The sequence below is a fragment of the Diabrotica virgifera genome, chromosome 8 (assembly GCF_917563875.1).
Source record: "Diabrotica virgifera virgifera chromosome 8, PGI_DIABVI_V3a".
NCBI classification, from domain to species: Eukaryota; Metazoa; Arthropoda; class Insecta; order Coleoptera; family Chrysomelidae; genus Diabrotica; species Diabrotica virgifera.
Window position 1 is genome coordinate 191,489,372 of NC_065450.1, and position 19,719 is coordinate 191,509,090.

Genomic DNA, 19,719 nt, shown 5'->3' on the forward strand with positions numbered 1-19,719 from the left:
GTTTAACGTTACACTGATCACATTTCGGTTCAGGTTCTTTTGTTATTAAGAACTTGTGTGTGGCACTGGTATGACCTAACCTAAGGCGGGTTATTGTCACTTGATCCCTTCTTTTGGTGGGGAAACATGTCCATGGTTTAATGTTTGGTTTAATATTCCAAAGATTGGACACTGAAAATTGCCACCGGTTTTGCCACTCACTTAGGATACGCGATTTGATAACACTTGAAACATCACTAGTTGTCACATATTGCACTATAGTAGAGTCAGCTGAGTTGACGGCTTCATGCGCACACTTATCTGCTTCTTCATTGCCTCTTATACCAATATGTGACGGGATCCAGATGAAGATTACCTCCTTATTACGATTTTGTATCTCGATCAGATTTTGTTTTATTTTTCCCAGAATGTAATTCTCTGGGTATATTTTTCCTATGGATTGTAGTGAGCTTAGTGAATCAGTCAAAATGATGTATTTCTGATTTGGTGAGGATATAATATATGTCAGTGCCCCGTATATGGCATATAATTCTGCATTAAAAGTACTGCAGTGTATTGGCAACTTATATTTTTGGCACATATTCGAGGATATAACTGCTGCGCCCACGCCATCTGTTGATTTTGAAGCATCTGTATATATTTGAGAGAAGTTTGTATACTTTGATAATAAGTTTTGCAGATTTTGATGTATTATACTATGGTTAGTAGTATGTTTGTCCAATGAAGTTAAGGTGGTAATTATTTTTGGTACTCCCAAATTCCATGGCGTAGCAGGTTCAAAACCAACAGGATAGCAAGGAGGTAAGGTGGTGTTAAGAGATGAGAGATCCATTTTGATTCGGTGGTAGAAAGGTTTGTGTAGACGTGGTTTATTGGAGAAAAATGTTGAAAATCGGTTAAGGTGATCATATTTGAAGGTGTGGTTATTAGGATTTGCATTTGATTTAATTGCATAGGTTAACTTTAAGTACATTCTTCTGTAATACAGTGATGGTTCAGCTGCTTCACAATACAGGCTTTCTATTGGTGTGGTTCTGAAAGCTACCAAGACAATGCGGAGTGCAGTATTGTGGATTGAATCTAAAATTTTAAGAGAAGACTCAGTAGCCGATGAATATGCTATCGCGCCATAGTCTAATTTAGATCTGATTAGAGTTCTGTAGAGAGAGAGCATAGTTTGTCTATCTGCTCCCCAGTCTTTTTTTGACAATGATTTAATGATATTAAGTCTTCCTTGGTATTCGATTGCCAGTTTCTTAATATGTTCTTTCCAATTTAGATGTTGGTCGAATGTCATTCCTAAAAATTTTACAGTATTTTTCCGAACTAACGAATTGTTATATAATGAGAGTGAAGGGTGATTAGGGCAGCTTTTCTTTGAGAATAATATAAATTGTGTTTTTTCTGTAGAAAATTGAAACCCACAACTTTGCGACCATTTCTCTAGTTGATGTAAGAACGTTTGTAGCATATTCGTGATGTTTTCCATATTTTGACTTCTCGCATAGATAACAAGGTCGTCTGCGTATAAGAGACCTTTCAGTGGTAAGTTCATATTGGTTAGGACATCATTTATTGCTACTAAAAAAAGTGTAGGGCTTAACACTGATCCTTGTGGAATACCATTCTCTAGTTTTGTTTTTGGTGATAGCATACCATTAGTTTTAAGTTGGAATGATCTATTGGTAAGGAAATTGTTAATGAACGCTAGGCAGTGTCCCCTGATATTTAAATTATGTAGTTTCTTGACTACTAGGTGTTTCCAAGTGACATCATAGGCTCCCCTGATGTCAAAAAATATAGCGACGCATTTTTGATTGACAGCAAAAGCTTCAAGTATGTCATTTTCTAATGCTAAAATATTGTCTATTGTTGATCGATTTCTACGAAAACCACTTTGATTTGGAATGATTAGGTTTCGATTCTCAAGAGTCCATAAAAGCCTTTTATTTACAATTTTTTCCATTAATTTACCCATAGCACATGTCAAAGATATTGGTCTATATGCATTTGGATTACTTTTTGGATTGTTTGGTTTTAAAATTGGTATAATAATAGATTCTGACCATTTTGGTGGAAATTTATGTTGAGTCCAGATTAAATTAAATAACCTTAGTAAGTACTGGTGAGCGTTCGAAGGTAAATTTTTTATAAATTTTACCGGAATATCATCAGGTCCCGCTGCCGAATCTTTAAATGAGTTAAGGGCTTCGTTGTATTCTTCCATTAAAAAGGAGAGTTTATAGGACTTTTATCTATCTCATCGAAGTTAATTAGATTACGTTCTTCATGTTGCTTAAGTGTAATAAAGCTCTGGTTATACTGGGTATTACTAGATCTGTGTTTATAAGTGTTAGCCATTTCTTCTGCGATTTCGTTGTCGGAGGTAATAACCTTATCTTGAATATTTAGTGTGTTGATTTTTAAATTTAAACTTTTTCCCGATATTCGTTTTATCTTCTTCCATATGTCACTCATAGGAGTAGAGCTGTTTATTTTAGAAACATAATCAATCCAGGATTGACGTTTAGCTGTCTTTATTGTCAATCTAGTTATGGCTCGAGTTCTCTTATATTCTAGTTGGTTTTCAAGTGATTTATTTCTTTTATATTTATTAAAGGCAGTTTTACTTTCTCTAATGACCTTTTTACAAGACTCGTTCCACCATGGAACTGGTGTTGAATGTTTCGTTGGAGCTGTTTTACCGATTGAGTTTTCAGCTGCCTTAATAATTATTTGGGTCAAATTGTCTAGACATTCTTCGACATTAATTATTGTTGTCGAGCACTTGTTTATATATGATTCTATCTGTTGGGCGAAATGCTTCCAATCGGCTTTATCTATTTTCCATTTGGGAGAGAAATGGGTTGTGCGTTTATGTTGATTGTTTTCTATAATTAATGGATAATGGTCACTGTTGTATGTGTACTGCATTGGATACCAAGACAAATGTGGGTAAAGATCACTGTCACATATTGTTACATCAAGTGGTGTAGCTTCTCCAGTTCTTATATTAAATCTAGTCGGGCTTCCGTCATTTAAGAGAGACAAATTAAGATGATCTATAATTTCTTCAATGGCGGTACCCCGTTGATCTTTATATGCGGATCCCCAGATGTGATTATGTGCGTTTAGGTCACCCAAAATGATTCGAGGAGTAGGAATTTGTTTAAAAAGATCCTCTAGTTCGTTTGTGGAAATTACTGCTCTAGGAGGTAGACATATGTTGCAAATGTTTATATTAGTTTTCCCAATAACGGTGACAGCAATGGCCTCTAAGTTAGTATTTAGAGGTATTCTTATCGAGTCATATGAATTATTAATTAAAATTGATACACCGCCACTAGCAATGTTTTGGTTAAGTCTTATTTGATTATGACAAACATAGTTTCTTAAGATTATATTTTGATTTGGTTTAAAATTGGTCTCTTGTAAACATACAAAATCTGGATTTTGTTCTGAAAGAATGATCTGTAGCATGGGTAAATTATTGAAATAGCCATTTATATTCCACTGTATTAATTTATTAAATTCCATTTTAATTTATTAAATTTATTTATTGATTTGTTTGTGAGGAGTCACTTTCTGTATCGGATACTAGGTCCTGTGGGATTTGCATCTGTAAGTGTTTTAGAAGAATTTTCCTTAATTTGGTATTTCGGGTCTTTGTAGATCTGTCTTCAGTATAGGGATATATTTTGTTTAACATATCGATGAGAGCTGTAAAGTTATCTGTATAATTTTCAACGGTAATAAGTGGATCGGGTGAACTCTTTATGTTTTCGAATAGGTCTGTTATCTGAACATAGCTTAGAACAAATGGTGGCGACTGCTGGTTTATGAATGCTTCTAGAGATTTTCCTATATTTTGTTTTTTCTTTTTCTTGGGATTAAGTGCTATTTCTGCTGGATTGGTAAACATCGGTTTATCAGTGGTATCATTAGGGGGCGGGGGAGGACTTAAGGTATCGTCAATCGTTCTTTTTGAACTATTTTGTGAAGACTCAATATTCATATGTAAGGTAGTTGATTCGCTCTCAGTTTCTTTGGGGTTCAGTTGATTGTTTGTAGTTGGGGTAGCTGATTGAATTGAAACAGATGCTGGTGTGATGGTTGATATTTCTGGAGGATTTAATATTGGGTTTTTTTCTGCTGTGGTTGGAGCAATAGGATTTGGTTTTGGATTGATAGGTTCTGGTATGCTGGTTGATATTTCTGGAGGAGTGAATGTTGGGATGTTTTCTACCGAGGTCGAAGCGATAGGATTTGAGTTTGGATTGATAGGGTTTTTGCAGTTAGTTGCCGTATGACCATTTTGTTTACAGTTGTAACATGTCAAGTTGCCACTCGATAAGAATATTCTGTATGAAGTATTATCGTAGTTGATTAGAAACGATTCTGGAATTGTGAGGTCTGTTGGGCTGATAAAGATTTGCCTTCTGAAGCTCATTATATGACTAAATTCAGGTAACGGTGCACCAATTTTTAAAAAGGACATTGTAGATTGAATAACAAGTCCCATGGACTCGAGTTCTTTAATTAATACATCATGAGGAATTGACGGACAAACATTAGAGAGAATAGTTCTTTCGGAAGGAGTTATATACCTTCGAGCTTGTATAATCTGATTATTAACCACGATGTTGCCGTTATTTTCAGTCATGAATTTTTCTACGATATTTTCAGATGATAAATACAAACATATTCTATTGTTTGATAATCTAGAGCAGAATAGTATATTTTTTGGATGAATGATTTTTCCCAGCGGAAGGAGGTAATCTTGTATTTTCGCATCTTCAATGGAATTAAAAATGATTGCCTGGCGCTTAGAGGGATGTTTTTGTTGAATAAGGGCGGTAGAGTAACTTCTTGGTGTAGAATTATCCATTTGAGAATTTCCTGGTAAATTTATTTCACCGCTTTGTGACATCTTGATCGATTTTTTAACATTTCTAAGTACGGACCTGTCCCCGGCTGGGAAAAAAGCCGAGTGGACACACAGGTCGATGGTAATTAAATGTTTTTGTTTAACGTCAAGCAGATTTCGATATAAAAATTTACAATAATGTTAAATACTAATTAGATGTTTTCTGTGGAAATTACAGTAAAACTGTACTTACAAATTTGGAAAGTTGAGATTCAATTGATCACTAATAATTTCACCAAGTTTGGTTAAATTTTGAAAATTTATTCTCACTTAATTTGAACTATTTTGTAGAGCCAAAATAAACACACCGTTCCGACATACAGTCAGGATCGGCCCCCAGAAAAAAAAAAAATAAACATTGTTTGTTGCTTAAATTCAATATTCAACCTGCCAAGAGGCAGATGGGTGGCAGCTTGAACATTGAAATCAACCGAAAAGCAATGTTTATTTATCAAAAAACATTTTTTTTCTGTTTTGTGACAGCAAAACAATTCTTTCGAATTAAATAAATTACATATATTATTTTTCTTGTGTGAAATTAATTTAATTAAATAAGTTTTTTCTTGGACACCCTGTATAAATAATTATGTTAAGGTTAATATCACTGAATAGAAAATTTAATAACCTTTCAAATGAGCTAGCACACGAACCCTACTCCCTATTTAAAAATAAGGGGTGAACGAAGTGAAAGGAAGGAGGTTGACAAATGACAGATGTGAATACCGTAAAAATATGTCCACCTTAGATCAAAAATCGACCTGTTACGTCATTTCTTTAAAATCTAATAAATACTGCCAAATATCGAGGTTGACTGTTTTCTTTGGCCCACACTGTGTACATGAGCAAACTAATTTTAAAAAACTACCTATACCCTAATCCACGAACATATGCCTGTTTTGGATTACTTCGACAACGAATATTTTACTGTGCAAAATAAGAAGAACGAAAGTAAATTGCAAATTACATTGTTGTTTATTGGAATAATTATTAGCGCCATTTACTTTCGTACTTATTATGTTGCACAGTAAAATATTCGTTGTCGAAATAATCCAAAACAGGCGTATGTTCGTGGAATGGCCCATAATTACAATCATGAAGAAGGCACATTTGTGTTTATTGATTACTTTTCTGGTAAGGGTTAAATTTTTCGCTTCATACATTAGAACTGGTAGTACACATTGTTCAATGACATTCCTATTCAAGCACGTGGGAATAAAGACTTTCTCCAGTTTAACGGAAGCTGCCCATGTTACTTCCTCTTCTCTTGTTTAACTCTGTCATTTGATTGTATCTTCGTAGTTTAATCTCGTGGTTTAGATGCTTATAGTATACACTTGTTTAATTTGCGTGATATTAGTTGAAATGTTCAGTTCAGTACAATTGTCCAGATCTGCAGCCAACAAAAGTTAAAATTGCCGCGGTGGTAGCCAACCTCCGATAGGAGACGGTACTGCAAGAAGAAGAAGAAGAAGAAGAAGAAGAAGAAGAAGAAGAAGTTGAAATGTTTTTTAGCAGCGAAAGGTTGGTAATTTATTCTGGTATGAAAAATTTTTGTAAAGGCTAGGTTTAATTAAGTTTTATTTTAGGTAAAGCAGTATTTTATTCTACAGCTTCTACAGCAGTGTGAAGAATCATTCCGTAGTTGATGAAAAAAAAAAACAAACACAGTGATATATTAAGAGAACTTCATATTGAAAACAAAGGAGAAGAGACAACGATATGATATACCACATGTCAGACTCTACGTCCTTAAACATTCACGTCAGTAGTTAAATGTCAACAAAAACTGTATACTTACTGGAGATACACCTTTAAAATCGTATCCTAAGAATGGGGCTGCCAGATTATAACATATAAAGAACTGTATTGGTCCACTTGCACAAAGCCCCAGTGGCTCTTGTTCACGGGGGAACATTTTTCCGTTCCACAGTAATCTAAGGAAAGGCTAAAATATTAGAAACTGTATTAAACAAATAAAAGTAAGAATAGTGTAAAACCCGTAATAAGTAGGTTTTTTAACGTAATTACAATCTCAAATTTCTGTTTTAATAATTATATTATGGCGGTTTCAATATTTAAATTTTATTGTAATGCTACCCTGTTTTTAAACCACAAAGAGGAGTAAACTCAAAAGACAGATTCACACCCAATAACGTCACTAGAAAAATTGGCAAATGCATCTTCTTTCTCGATCGATCATGTACCGGCCTTCGACGGTAATCCATGAATACACTAAGCATCAAAATTAACGCACCACCTTAAAAATGGGACATACAAATTTGATGTGTCGTATTCCCTAAACCTGTTGTCCGATTTTAGTGATTTTTTTTTAATGTTATAGCTTTATTCTTCAAGAATATCGGTGTAATAAAATTGTTGCTGAACAGATAAGTGTCATTGTATACCGGGTGTAATAATGATAGTGTGTTTTTTCCTCAAAGTTTGGAACACCCTGTGGAATATTGTAGCGTATATAAAATATTGAAATTAAAACTCAACTGTAGCATTAGGCTTTCTTAACATTTTGCTTTTTGATCCATTCACTTATGTTGGATAATAAAAAAGTTAGGTACGTTAACAACTAGCAACGTTCTTCATCAATACTGGGTGTTTCTAAATAAGTGCGACAAATTTTAAGGGGTAATTCTGCATGAAAAATAATGACCGTTTGCATGAGTAGTATGACCCGTATGCACGCCAATGGTGAATATAAAATTCTTAATTGTATGTCAAAAAATGCGCAATAACCACCTCTTAAAACCTACTAAATTTCATTTACATATCGCAGACCTAGTTCAATAGTGCCACAAGTGCAAAACACAATATTCTCGAGAAATGAGCAAAACGTTCTGTAGTAAATGCGTTATGCCCTGTAAATAATTTATTTTGAGAGTGACTGGCTTCAAAATTACAATTTAGGTAGTAAATTTTACACTTATTGGCTGGATCTTATTACAATTTATTAAAAATAAAACGTGATAATTGTTTTGATAGTTATGGCTATATTGCATTGTGAAGAAAGTCATTTATAAAACAATACTTAGGAGATACGGCGGCAATATAATGAAAAAATCAATTGATTTTTGCAGTTGTGGCCGTATTGAATTATACCGGTTGTATTGTGGCAGTGTATATTATCGCCACATCTCCCAGTTATGGCCGTATTGCATTTTTAAAACCTCCAAAAACCCTACAGTGAAATACCGAAGTAACTTACTTTATACTTATCCAAAACAATATTTTAGTTCAGGCTGTATTGCATTAGATGGGCCATTGTATAGGCAATATTTTACAGCCTTAACCCAAAATTCGAATTTTTTGCAGTTGTGGCACAATTGAACTAGGTGTGCCATATATCTCAACCGGTTTTAAAGCAATAAATAAATCGTCAGTTAGTAAGAAAAAATTCAACATTCCGTATCTCGGAAACGAAGCATTTGTGGACATATTCATAAAGCAAACGGTCATTATTTTTTCATGCAGAATTACCTCTTAAAGTTTGTCGCACTTATTTAGAGACACTTGTTAAAGTAACTAACTTTTTTATTATCCAACATAAGCGAATTAATCAAAAAGCAAAATGTTAAGAAAGCCTAAGGCTACAGTTGAGTTTTAATTTCAATATTTTATATCTCTATCTATCAGCGAGGTTCCTACAGCCTCTGCCGCTTCTCGCATTTAGACCGCCATCGTTTTCTGTCCATCCATTCGTCTTCTTTGATGACTCTATCTTTCATGATGTGCCCTACATTTTCTTCCCAGGCAACTGAAGGTCTTCCCCTTCTTCTTCTTTGGTGTGATATGTAATTTAAAGCTTTCTTTGGCCATATATTTCCTTCATTCATTCGTTTCACGTGACCATACCACACTAGTTGTCTAGTTTCAATTTTATCTACACTGGAATATACAGTATGTATCCTCATTCTAATATCTTCATTCCTAATGTGATCTTTTTTTAGATCTTATTTTATATACGCTAGCATATTCCACAGGGTGTTCCAAACTTTGAGGAAAAAAACACACTATCATTTTTACACCCGGTATACAATGACACTTACCTGTTTAGCAACAATATTACTACACCGATATTCTTGAAAAATAAAGCTATAAAGTATTAAAAAATCACTAAAATCGGACAACAGGTTTAGGAAACACAAGACATCAAATATGTCCCATTTTTAAGGTGGTGCGTTAATTGTGATGCTTAGTGTATTATAGTACACTAATACGTCGCTAAAGATGCGACAGTTACTCACTACCGTAATCTTGATATGTAGTATGTATGTACCATACCGCATGATAAAGTGTTATGAGAGCATGTTTTGAAAGCATGTTTTAGGGAGCTTTGAGATGTCTGTATTTCTTCGTATGCTGAAAATCCCATGGACCGACCGCGTTAGAAATGAAGAAGTTTTAAGGCGTGTGAATAGTGAACGTGAACTCACAGAAATTGTCAAGAAATGTAAAATATCTTACCTTGGACACATATTTAGACACAACAGGTATAACTTCCTTTAGCTTATTATAGAAGGGAAAATGAAAGGCAGACGCAGTACGGGTAGACGACAAATGACCTGGCTGCGCAACATCAAAGAATGGACAGGATTAGACTTTCAAAGTTTAATAAGGAAAGCCCAAAATGGAGAAGCTTTTGCAGAAGTCGTTGCCAGCCTTCGCTAAGAAGACGGCACCTAAAGAAGAAGAAGGGAATATCAAAGGCCTCAGAAGATTGGTCTGGATGGAAAACTTAAAGTTGACTGCACCTCAAAATAACAGTTTATAACAGCTATAAATAAAATAAGAATAACGAGGACGCATTGATGATATATAATCTTCAGTGTACAGGGTGTCCCAAATTGGTATGTTTTGCAGTGTATACCGAAAACTAGAGGAGATGGAACAAAGTAGTTAAGATGTAATGACTTCTTTTTTCGTTAAAGTGACGATTGCTTTAATCCGGTCAACTTAGACATCAAAATGCTTGGCAAATAACAAAAATTGCCGGAGAGCCAAATTTTGGTGGAGAGCTAGGGTATACCATAACAAATAAAGTTTAAAAAGTCCCCATCGATCCCATGTGTGCGTCAAAAGTTATTCGGGGTCAAAGGTCAAAATTTGAGATTTTTTGGATTTTTTTCGAAAACGGTAAGTTTTATCAAAAAAAACCTCAAACCAAAGTTGTAAATCTTAACATTCTCTACAAAAATTGTCCTTACAATTTTTTTCCTAAGAGTTACCATTCCTGAGATATCGCGATTTTAAAAGTTACTTTGTACATTATATGCACATATAAGCCACGTGGCCCTTAAGACAAGTATAAATGCCTATTTGTGTCTCTTTTATATAGTATATTATACTATTCTGAAAATATTTCTTCAAAAGGTAATCAGTCCCAAACTGAATTTCCTCTATCCACGTGGCCTTGAAAAACATTTGGCTATACCATTGTTTAAAAAAGAACAGATTGTCTATTATAGGCAATTGCTACAGTATTGTCCGTAGGTCTGGTTTATAATATTATCTGTTTCTTTTAGTACTAAAGGTTCAGTTTAAGTGAATATAAGTACTTATTACAAGCGTCTACCATTTAGTACCGTTACCGTTATTTGTACAGTGACAGTGGTATTTGACGGCTACAATGACTCGACAAAGAATATTAAAGCTGCAGAACAACGTCGTCGAACTTCAAAAACATCATCGGGTTCCGAGATTATCTGTGATGAAAATATAACAGTTCCAGCGAATCAACAACAATTTTTGGCCAACATTAATAATAAATCTCGTTTCATTTCCATGTTAACTGACAAATTAACAGCTGTGAATATTGAAGTGGAACAAGCTAAAAATGACGCAGATGTCCTTATAATTGAGACAGCAATTGAAAAATTTAAGGCAACAAACACAACAATTGTAGTAGGTGAAGATGTTGATGTTGGTACTGATTACTGCAAGGACTCCAGTTATTTATTTACTGCAAGTTATTTATTTTCTGAAAACTGAAAGGGCTCAACAGCGAACAGAGATATATTCTTCGAATAATTTATCGGCTTATCCCAAATGCCAAAAGTACATTTTATTTTTACATGCGATAACCGGCTGCGACACTACGTCCGCAATGTACAGAAGGGGCAAAACGTCAGTACTTAAATTATTCGAAAAAAAAAAGATTTGACTGACTGCTGTAAAGTTTTTACAGAACTTAATTCTACACCGCAAACAATAATTATGGAAGGAATTCGCTTTCTTCTTGCGGTTTATGGAGCTCCAAAAAAATTATTTGTCTTGATAAATACCAATACTTAACTTTTGTAAAAAATACGCGAAACAAGAAACAAGTACAACTATCATGTCTTCCTCCAACATCAGCATCTGCTTTTCAACATTTGTATCGAGTATATTATCAAGTTCAAACATGGCTAGGCAATGAATTGAATCCAGAAGACTGGGGTTGGAAATTAATAGATAATACTCTGGAACCGATTAAAACCTTACTCCCACCTGCTCCGGAAAAACTCCTTAACACTATTTTTTGCAATTGCAAAAAAGGTTGTAGTGCCAAATGTGGATGTAAAAAAGTCGGGTTGCTGTGTTCTCTAGTGTGTACCAACTGCCAAGGTCAGTCTTGCTCAAATGTCCAGTTTAGTACAACAGAGGAAGCCTTCTGTGATTTTAATGAAGAGACCAATGACTCAGTCACATTTGAACAATTTTTGAACATCCAGCAAGAGGAAGAGGAAGAAGATGAAATCGAAGAAGACTTGACTGTTGAAGTAGACTTTCAAGAATATGAATCTGATTAAAATATCTAAAGAAATCAAAACAATAGTTAACCTAATAATCAATAGCAATATCAATAATCAATATCAATAATAAGGTAATATCTAAAACTTGACCGGTATTGTTTCCTTAAATTATCCTAAAATTGTCAAAACAGTTAGTGGAGTAGGCCTACAGGGGAAACCACGGTAAAAAAAACGCGCCGAGTACACTACCTCACAGGTGGTGTGAAAACGTGTGCATATCATGTATAATGTGACTCTTTGAATCGCGATATCTCAGGAATGGCAACTCTTAGGAAAAAAATAGTAAGGACTATTTTTGTAGAGAATTTTAAGATCTACAACTTTGGTTTAAGGTTTTTTTTTGATAAAACTTACCGTTTACGAAAAAAATCCAAAAAGTCTCAAATTTTGACCTTTGACCCTGAATAACTTTTGACGCACACATGGGATCGATGGGGACTTTTTAAACTTTATTTGTTATGGTATACCCTAGCTCTCCGCCAAAATTTGGCTCTCCGGCAATTTTTGTTATTTGAAATGTCTATATAGACCGGGTTATTAATCAAATCATCAATAGCTCCTTACATTATCGAGATACTGGGCGATTATTGAAAAATTGTCGAAAACGACAGGGTTACAGATCTTCTTTATTAAGAAAAATTTTAAAAAACTTTAAATGAACTTTTGATAGATATATTATGGACGGATTCAGTGGCGTACAAAAAACTTTTTTATGGGGTCTCGCTAAGGAAATATAAACCATAATTATGTTTTTTTTAAATGGGACACCCTGTATATTTTGACATTTTTCGTTTACCTTTTTAATTTTCTTTTATCTGATATGACATATGATATATAGATTTTCAGTTGTTGGAGCTACCGTGCAAATAAATTGTTTATAGTTGACGTCAGGTTAAAGGCACTTAAAAATAAAACATTCGGTAACGTATTTTAACATTTTAATATGAGGGTACCAATCCTTGACATTTTTATTTAGCAAAAATAAAATCAATCAACTTAAAAAATAGGAATAACGAATTTACCAACAACAAAAAGCTACTTAACTACAAGAATTAATTTTACAAAAATAATAACATTAACATAAACCAACAAACAACAATAATAAACAACGTAACAACTATAATTAATTTTACAAAAATATGAAAATTATAATAAATGTTCAAAATACTCCCCGTTTTGTTGTAATAATAATTGACACCTTTTTCTTACAGATCTTACACAATTGAGTATATGCACTGGTTTTATTTTTCTAAGTGCTTGATGAATGCTTTGTAATAATTCTTCCTTGGTGTTAAATTCAGTTTTATAAATATTGTTTTTTAAAAATCCCTAAATAAAAAATCAGGAGGATTTAGTTCTGGTGAACGAGGGGGCCACCTAACAGGACCATAATTTCCAATCCACCGATTATGAAATTTTTCATTTAAATAATTTCCAACGAATTCTGCATAATAGTCAGGTGCTCCATCTTGTTGGAACCAAAATGTATTCCGATCAGCCAAATATTCCTCGTCAAAAATGTCATTCAAATTCGTTTCTAAGGTATCTGCATATCCGGCAGCAGTTAGTTTACCGTCAAATACGTGATAAATTAATTTATAACGCTTGACAAAACAACTAACGTTAAAACCGAATCTGCCTTGCCTCCTGATCCCTTGAAATAAGTGGGAATTTGAGCCATTCCAATATAGTTCACTGTGTCGGTTAAATATTCCTGCACTGGATATGCGAGCTTCATCGCTAAAATATTATATACAGGGTGTCCCGAAAAGATTGGTCATAAATTATACCACAGATTCTGGGGTCAAAAATAGATTGATTGAACCTCACTTACCTATATACAATAGTGCACACAAAAAAAGTTACAGCCCTTTGAAGTTACAAAATGAAAATCGATTTTTTTTCATATATCGAAAACTCTCAGAGATTTTTTATTGAAAATAAACATGTGACATTTTTATGGCAGCAACATCTTAAAAAAAAATTGAAGTGAAATTTGTGCACCCCATAAAAATTTTATGGGGTTTTGTTCCCTTAAACCCCCCCAAACTTTTGTGTACGTTCCAATTGAATTATTATTGTGGCACCATTAGTTAAACACAATGTTTCTAAAACATTTTTGCCTCTTAGTACTTTTTCGATTAGTCAGTGTTTATCGAGATATTTTGAATATTTGTCGAATCCACCACATATTTGTATATGGTTATTAAGTACGGTTATAGAGACCTGTTAATAATCTGAAAATTTATTTATAATTTACATTTTTAGGTATATTTTGAAAAAGAAGCTACATCTCGATAAAAGGTGACTTATTAAAAAAAGACTAAGAGGCAAAACTCTTAAAAACACTGTGTTTAACTAATGGTACCACGATAATAGTTTAATTGGAACGTACACAAACATTTGGGGGGTTTAAAGGAACAAAACCCCCATAAAATTTTTACGAAAATATATTGAAAAAGAAGCCGCATCTCGATAAAAACTGGCTTATCGAAAAAATACTAAGAGGCAAAAAAGTTTTAAAAACGTTGTGTTTAACTAATGGTACCACAATAATGAATAAATTGGAACGTACACAAAAGTTTGGGGGGTTTAAGGGAACAAAATCCCCATAAATTTTTTATGGGGTGGACAAATTTCACTATAATTTTGTTTTAAGATGTTCCTGCCATAAGAATGATACATGTCCATTTTCAATAAAAAATCTCTAATAGTTTTCGATATATTGAAAACAATCGATTTTCAGTTTGTAACTTCAAAGGGCTGTAACTTTTTTTATGAGCACATTTGTACTAAGGTAAGTTAGGTTCAATCGAACTATTTTTGACCTTAGAATGTGTGGTATAATTTATGACCAATCTTTTCGGGACACCCTGTATATAAATCCCGTTCACAGCGTAATACGCCTTTGGGTTCCCGTTCGCCAAGCCTGTCTATTCTGCCAGTCTTCTTCAGATAGATTTCTTGCTGACATTGCTTTTGAGATTCCTTGGATCCATGTTGTTGGTGGTCGTCCTCGTTTTCTTTTCTCTGGTGGTACCCATTCTAATATCTTTTTGGGTAGTCTTTCTTCCCCCATACGTCTAACATGTCCGTACCATATTAGTTGTTGTTTTTCGATGTCTTCTATAATTGATCTTTGTACTTTCATTTGTCTCCTGATGTCCTCATTTTTCACATGTTCTAATCTAGACTTTCCCGCTGCTCTCCTCCAAAAATCCATTTCAACTGCCAATAGGTTACCTTTAAGTTTTTGTGATAACTGCCACACTTCTGAGCCATAGACGATTACTGGTTTTAATATGGTATTATATATTCGTTTTTTCGTTTCCGGTCTTATATTTTTTTGCCATAATACTGAATTCAACGCACCTATAACTTGTTTTCCTTTGGTTATTCTGTCTTTTATGGCTTCATCACTTCGTCCTGTCTTTGTCAGTTTTACCCCCAAATATGTACATTGGTCACATTTCTTAATATTTTCATCTTCTAAGTCGAGGTCATCTGGATTATTTTCTCCTCCTACGCAAAGATATTGTGTTTTTTGGACATTTACTTCGAGGCCCCATTTTTTGTACTCTTCCATTAGTTTTCTAGCCATATACTCCAGGTCTTCTTTGTCTTGGGCAATAACTACCTGGTCATCTGCATAGTGCAACGTATATAACGTTTCATCCCCAATAGATAGCCCCATCCCTTTACACTTCTTCTTCCAGTGCCTGAGTGCTTCATCGATATATATGTTGAACAGTATGGGAGATAAACAACAACCTTGCTTAAGTCCTTTTGTTACCTGAAAACCATTAGACACCTCTTTTCCTATTTTAACTTTTGCTATTGTGTTCTTATAAAGCTCTTTAATAGCATCGATTAGTGTAACGCTGATACTGGTTTTCTCCAATACTTTCCACAACTTCGCAACAGGCACGGTGTCATATGCTTTTGTTAAATCGACTAAGAGTAAATGCACTTCTCGAGATCTCAGTGTTCTTTTCTCAAGTATTTGGGATAAGCAGAAAATACTATCTATTGTGGATCGTCCTGCTCTGAATCCGTTTTGTTCTTCTGACTCAAAAGGGCGGTATTCTTCGCATATGCGTTCTTTTATAATTCTTCCATATAATCTGCTAAGCGTACTCGTAACAGTTATACCCCGATAGTTATTGCAATCTTCCTTATTTCCTTTCTTATGGATAGATGTAATCCATCCTTCTTTCCAACTTTGTGGCACTGGTTCTCCATGCAAGTGCCTATTGAAAACTTCTGTTAGAATCTCGAATAGTTTGTTGGTTCCATTTTTTATTAACTCTGCATATATCCCCTCTGGACCAGGAGCACGTCCATTTTTCAGCCGTGATACAGCTTTTTTAGTGTCTTCTACGTTGATTGCTAATGGCTCCCCTTGAATCAGGACTTCATGTTGTTCTATGTTTTTGTATTCCGGTCTTTCGTCTACTAACAGTGTTTTATAGTGTTTTTCCCATTTTTCAGGTTCTATGGAGTGTATGGCTATTTGTTCTGTTTTGTTGGATCTGATGTTTTTTATAAACCTCCAGGATTCTCTTGATTTGCGGCCGCCGATGTACGTATCTAATTCCTGACATTTTCTTTCCCAGCTTTGATTTTTTGACTCTATTACCGTTGATTTAAATTTATTTACCATTTCTCTATATTCTCTTTTATGTTCTTGATCTTTTGTTCCCAGCCATCTGTGATATAATTTTTGCTTTTGTTCTTTCATTTCCTGTAGTTCATCATTCCACCAATTATTTGTCTTTCTGGGTTTATTTTCTCTTATACCTAAGGCTTCTTTGGCGGCTTGATGTATTCCTTTTTTTATTATTCTATGTAGCTCTTCTGTTGTTTTATGTTTGAATTGCTAAAATATTACCTTTGAATAAAAATTTGGATTTTCATTACATTTTTCTATATACCATTTTGCAAATTGGGTCCTTCTCAAATAATCATTAGGATATAATTTTTGTCGGACAGATGTACGATAAAGCCTAAATTTATGTTTCTTTAAAATTCTCCCAGCACTTGTCTTTGGAATACCCATTTCCTTTTCAATTTGACGTAAAGAAGTTTTATGGTATACGTGTATATAACCCAACGTATTTAAAACTCTCGCTTCATTATTTTTTTCATACTGACGCCGTGATTTTACGAAACATATATACTTCATCTAATTTACTTACCGTTGCACGTCATCCGCGTCATAGCCCGTGACGTCACATGATACCAACACGAAATATTTAGGCGGTAGGTGTGTTCTTTTTTAAAATCACTTTGCCGAGTACACTGGTATTACAGCCACTAGACATATTTTATTATATACGCGTAGAAATAATATTTAAAGATTTCTATTAATATTAACTTAACGCGGCACCTGCCACGTTTTAAACACATTTTTATCAAATATTTGGTATTTCAAGTTTGGTAACCGAGCTGTGCGTCATAGTAGCTTTCTATAATATTATATAGCATATATGTGTTAGTGTTTGAAGTGGTTATTTAGTGTCATTCTGAACTTACAGCTCTAAAGTCGAATTGGGGTGTCATCATCTGGCACTTTAAGTTTTAATTTTTTTTTGTATTTTTGATAAACAGGTCAAATTTACATTTTTTATTGAAATAACTGATTTAAATTATTAATATAGACTCTATACTCACTAAATCTTAATTTTTTTAGATATTTTACTTGACTTCATTTATTATGGGTTGGTACTTGCTAATTTGCTTATAACACCTTTTTCATTTTATTTTTTAACTTTTATAACATATTAGTGGCTAATAAGTTAATAAAACATGTTTATTTATATTCTTGTGTTACTCAACACATTATTTTGTTTTTCAAAACAAGTAGATCACAGAAAATTTTTAATGGGTGCTGTGAGCACCCCACGTGGCAGTTGGCGCCTTGCAAAGCCACGTGGCAGGTGCCGGGTTAAAGAAATACACAATAGTACGTTTCATTTAATTTGTATAAATGTATAAAGCGTTTTTTGAAGAACATTTGTTCGAAATACACTGTAACTATAATCGAACGAGGGTGGTATTTTTGCATAAATTGGTAACATTTATTTGACAGTTGCGGTGATGACACTTCATATTTGTTTATACTCTTTACTATAAGTATTTGTTTCATTATATTTACTGTTTTTATTATGTACTTTAAAGTAAGATTATAACTTGATTACATATAATTCTTGTTTTCTATTTCTAAAGTTTTTATTTATTTACAATGAATATTAATTTGTTTTGCTGTATAATCCACTTCCGTAAAAATTTTGTGATGTATTTGATTTCAAATGAATTCAAGAATTTTTTGTAATTGGGCAGCAATGTCAACTTAGATCTCTAACGTAGATAATGACGTGCAACGGTAAGTAAATTAGACGGACTATAGGTATACTGTAATAAATTTGAATCAAGCTTTTTAAAAATTCTCTTGTCTGTTTGCCTTCTTTCTGGATATCGTTGAAAATATAATTCAGATGCAGCAATAACATTCTTTTGACATTCAATATATGCCAAATTCATATCGTATTTTTCATAATTTTCAAAATTCATGTTTTTGTTGACAATACTTTAGGTGGCAATATTAATTCTGACAGATAACACAGATGACACATACGTTTTGTTTTATTTTCCATGCCAACATATTACCAAAGCCTACTCGATGAAATGAACATTCTTACAAGATGTAACAATATGTCATTTTAGATAAAAAGTATAAAAGACAATAATAATATATTGGTTAAAAAAATTATAGATGAAAACGAAAAAGGTAATCAAATACAGTGTATTATTTATAAAACATTAAATCAACAATTTAAGAATAAATATTCACTTTGAACCAATAATAAGCAGTTAAGTATTTACTTAATTTTCAAGTTAGGTAGGTACTGATTTTATTTTCATAAATAAATTTAATAAAACTGTCAAGGATTGGTACCCTAATATTAAAATGTTAAAAGACGTTACCGAGTGTTTTATTTTTAAGTGCCTTTAACCTGACGTCAACTATAAACAATTTATTTGCACGGTAGCTCCAACAACTGAAAATAGATATATGATATGTCATATCAGATGAAAGAGAATTAAAAAGGTAAACGAAAAATGTCAAATTATACAGTGTGTCCCATTTAAAAGGTACTAGTACACTTTAGAAGACCAAAAATAATAATTTTTTTCAAGAATTTTTTTCTCAGAACCTTTATTAAAAATGAACATAAAACTACTTACATATTAATATCTAACTCTTAGAGAGTACAAAAAATATATCTTTTCTCATTTATGCACGTGCACTAATATTGTAGAAGGCGCAAAAGGCGAGGCCTCGAAAAATGATGGCGGACAGTTAATCTCAGGATTGGGATATCTGAAACAAAAAAATCGTACGGCATTTGAATAAGGAAGGTTTCTTACGTGACAATTTACCACAATTTGGCCAAGAAATAAAAAATATATATTTTTTAACCATGAAAAACTGAAGAAAAACGGGCGATTTTTTCACAAATTTTTTTCAAATTTCCGTAAAATATTTTTTTTGCGGAATTTTTCACTAATGGTGGTAAATTGTCACGTAAGAGACCTTCCGTTTTCAAATGGCGTACGATTTTTTTGTTTCATAGATCCCAATCCTGAGATTAACTGTCCGCCATCGGAACTACTTTTTTTCGAGGCCTCGACTTTGGCGCCCTCTACAATATTAGTGTACGTGCGTAAATGAAAAAAGATATATTTTTTGTATTCTCTAAGAATTAGATATTAATATGAAAAAAGTTTTATGTTCATTTTTAATAAGGGTTCTGAGAAAAAAAATCTTGAAAAATGCTTATTTTTGGCCTTCTAAAGTGTACTAGTACCTTAAAAAAACATAAGTATGGTTTTTATTTCCTTAGCGAGACCCCCTAATAAAGTTTTTTGTACGCCACTGAATCGGTCCATAATATATCTATCAAAAGTTCCTATAAAGTTTTTTAA

General features: G+C 33.3%; 1 protein-coding gene across 1 annotated transcript in view; it reads right to left on the bottom strand.

The window, feature by feature from the left end:
- Positions 1 to 19,719, bottom strand: part of LOC126889620 (gastric triacylglycerol lipase-like) — an 80,523-nt gene that overhangs the window by 16,500 nt on the left and 44,304 nt on the right. The window contains exon 5 of the mRNA XM_050658092.1: positions 6,726 to 6,872. Coding sequence (XP_050514049.1) covers positions 6,726 to 6,872 — 147 coding nt within the window. The remainder of the gene's footprint in view (positions 1 to 6,725; positions 6,873 to 19,719) is intronic.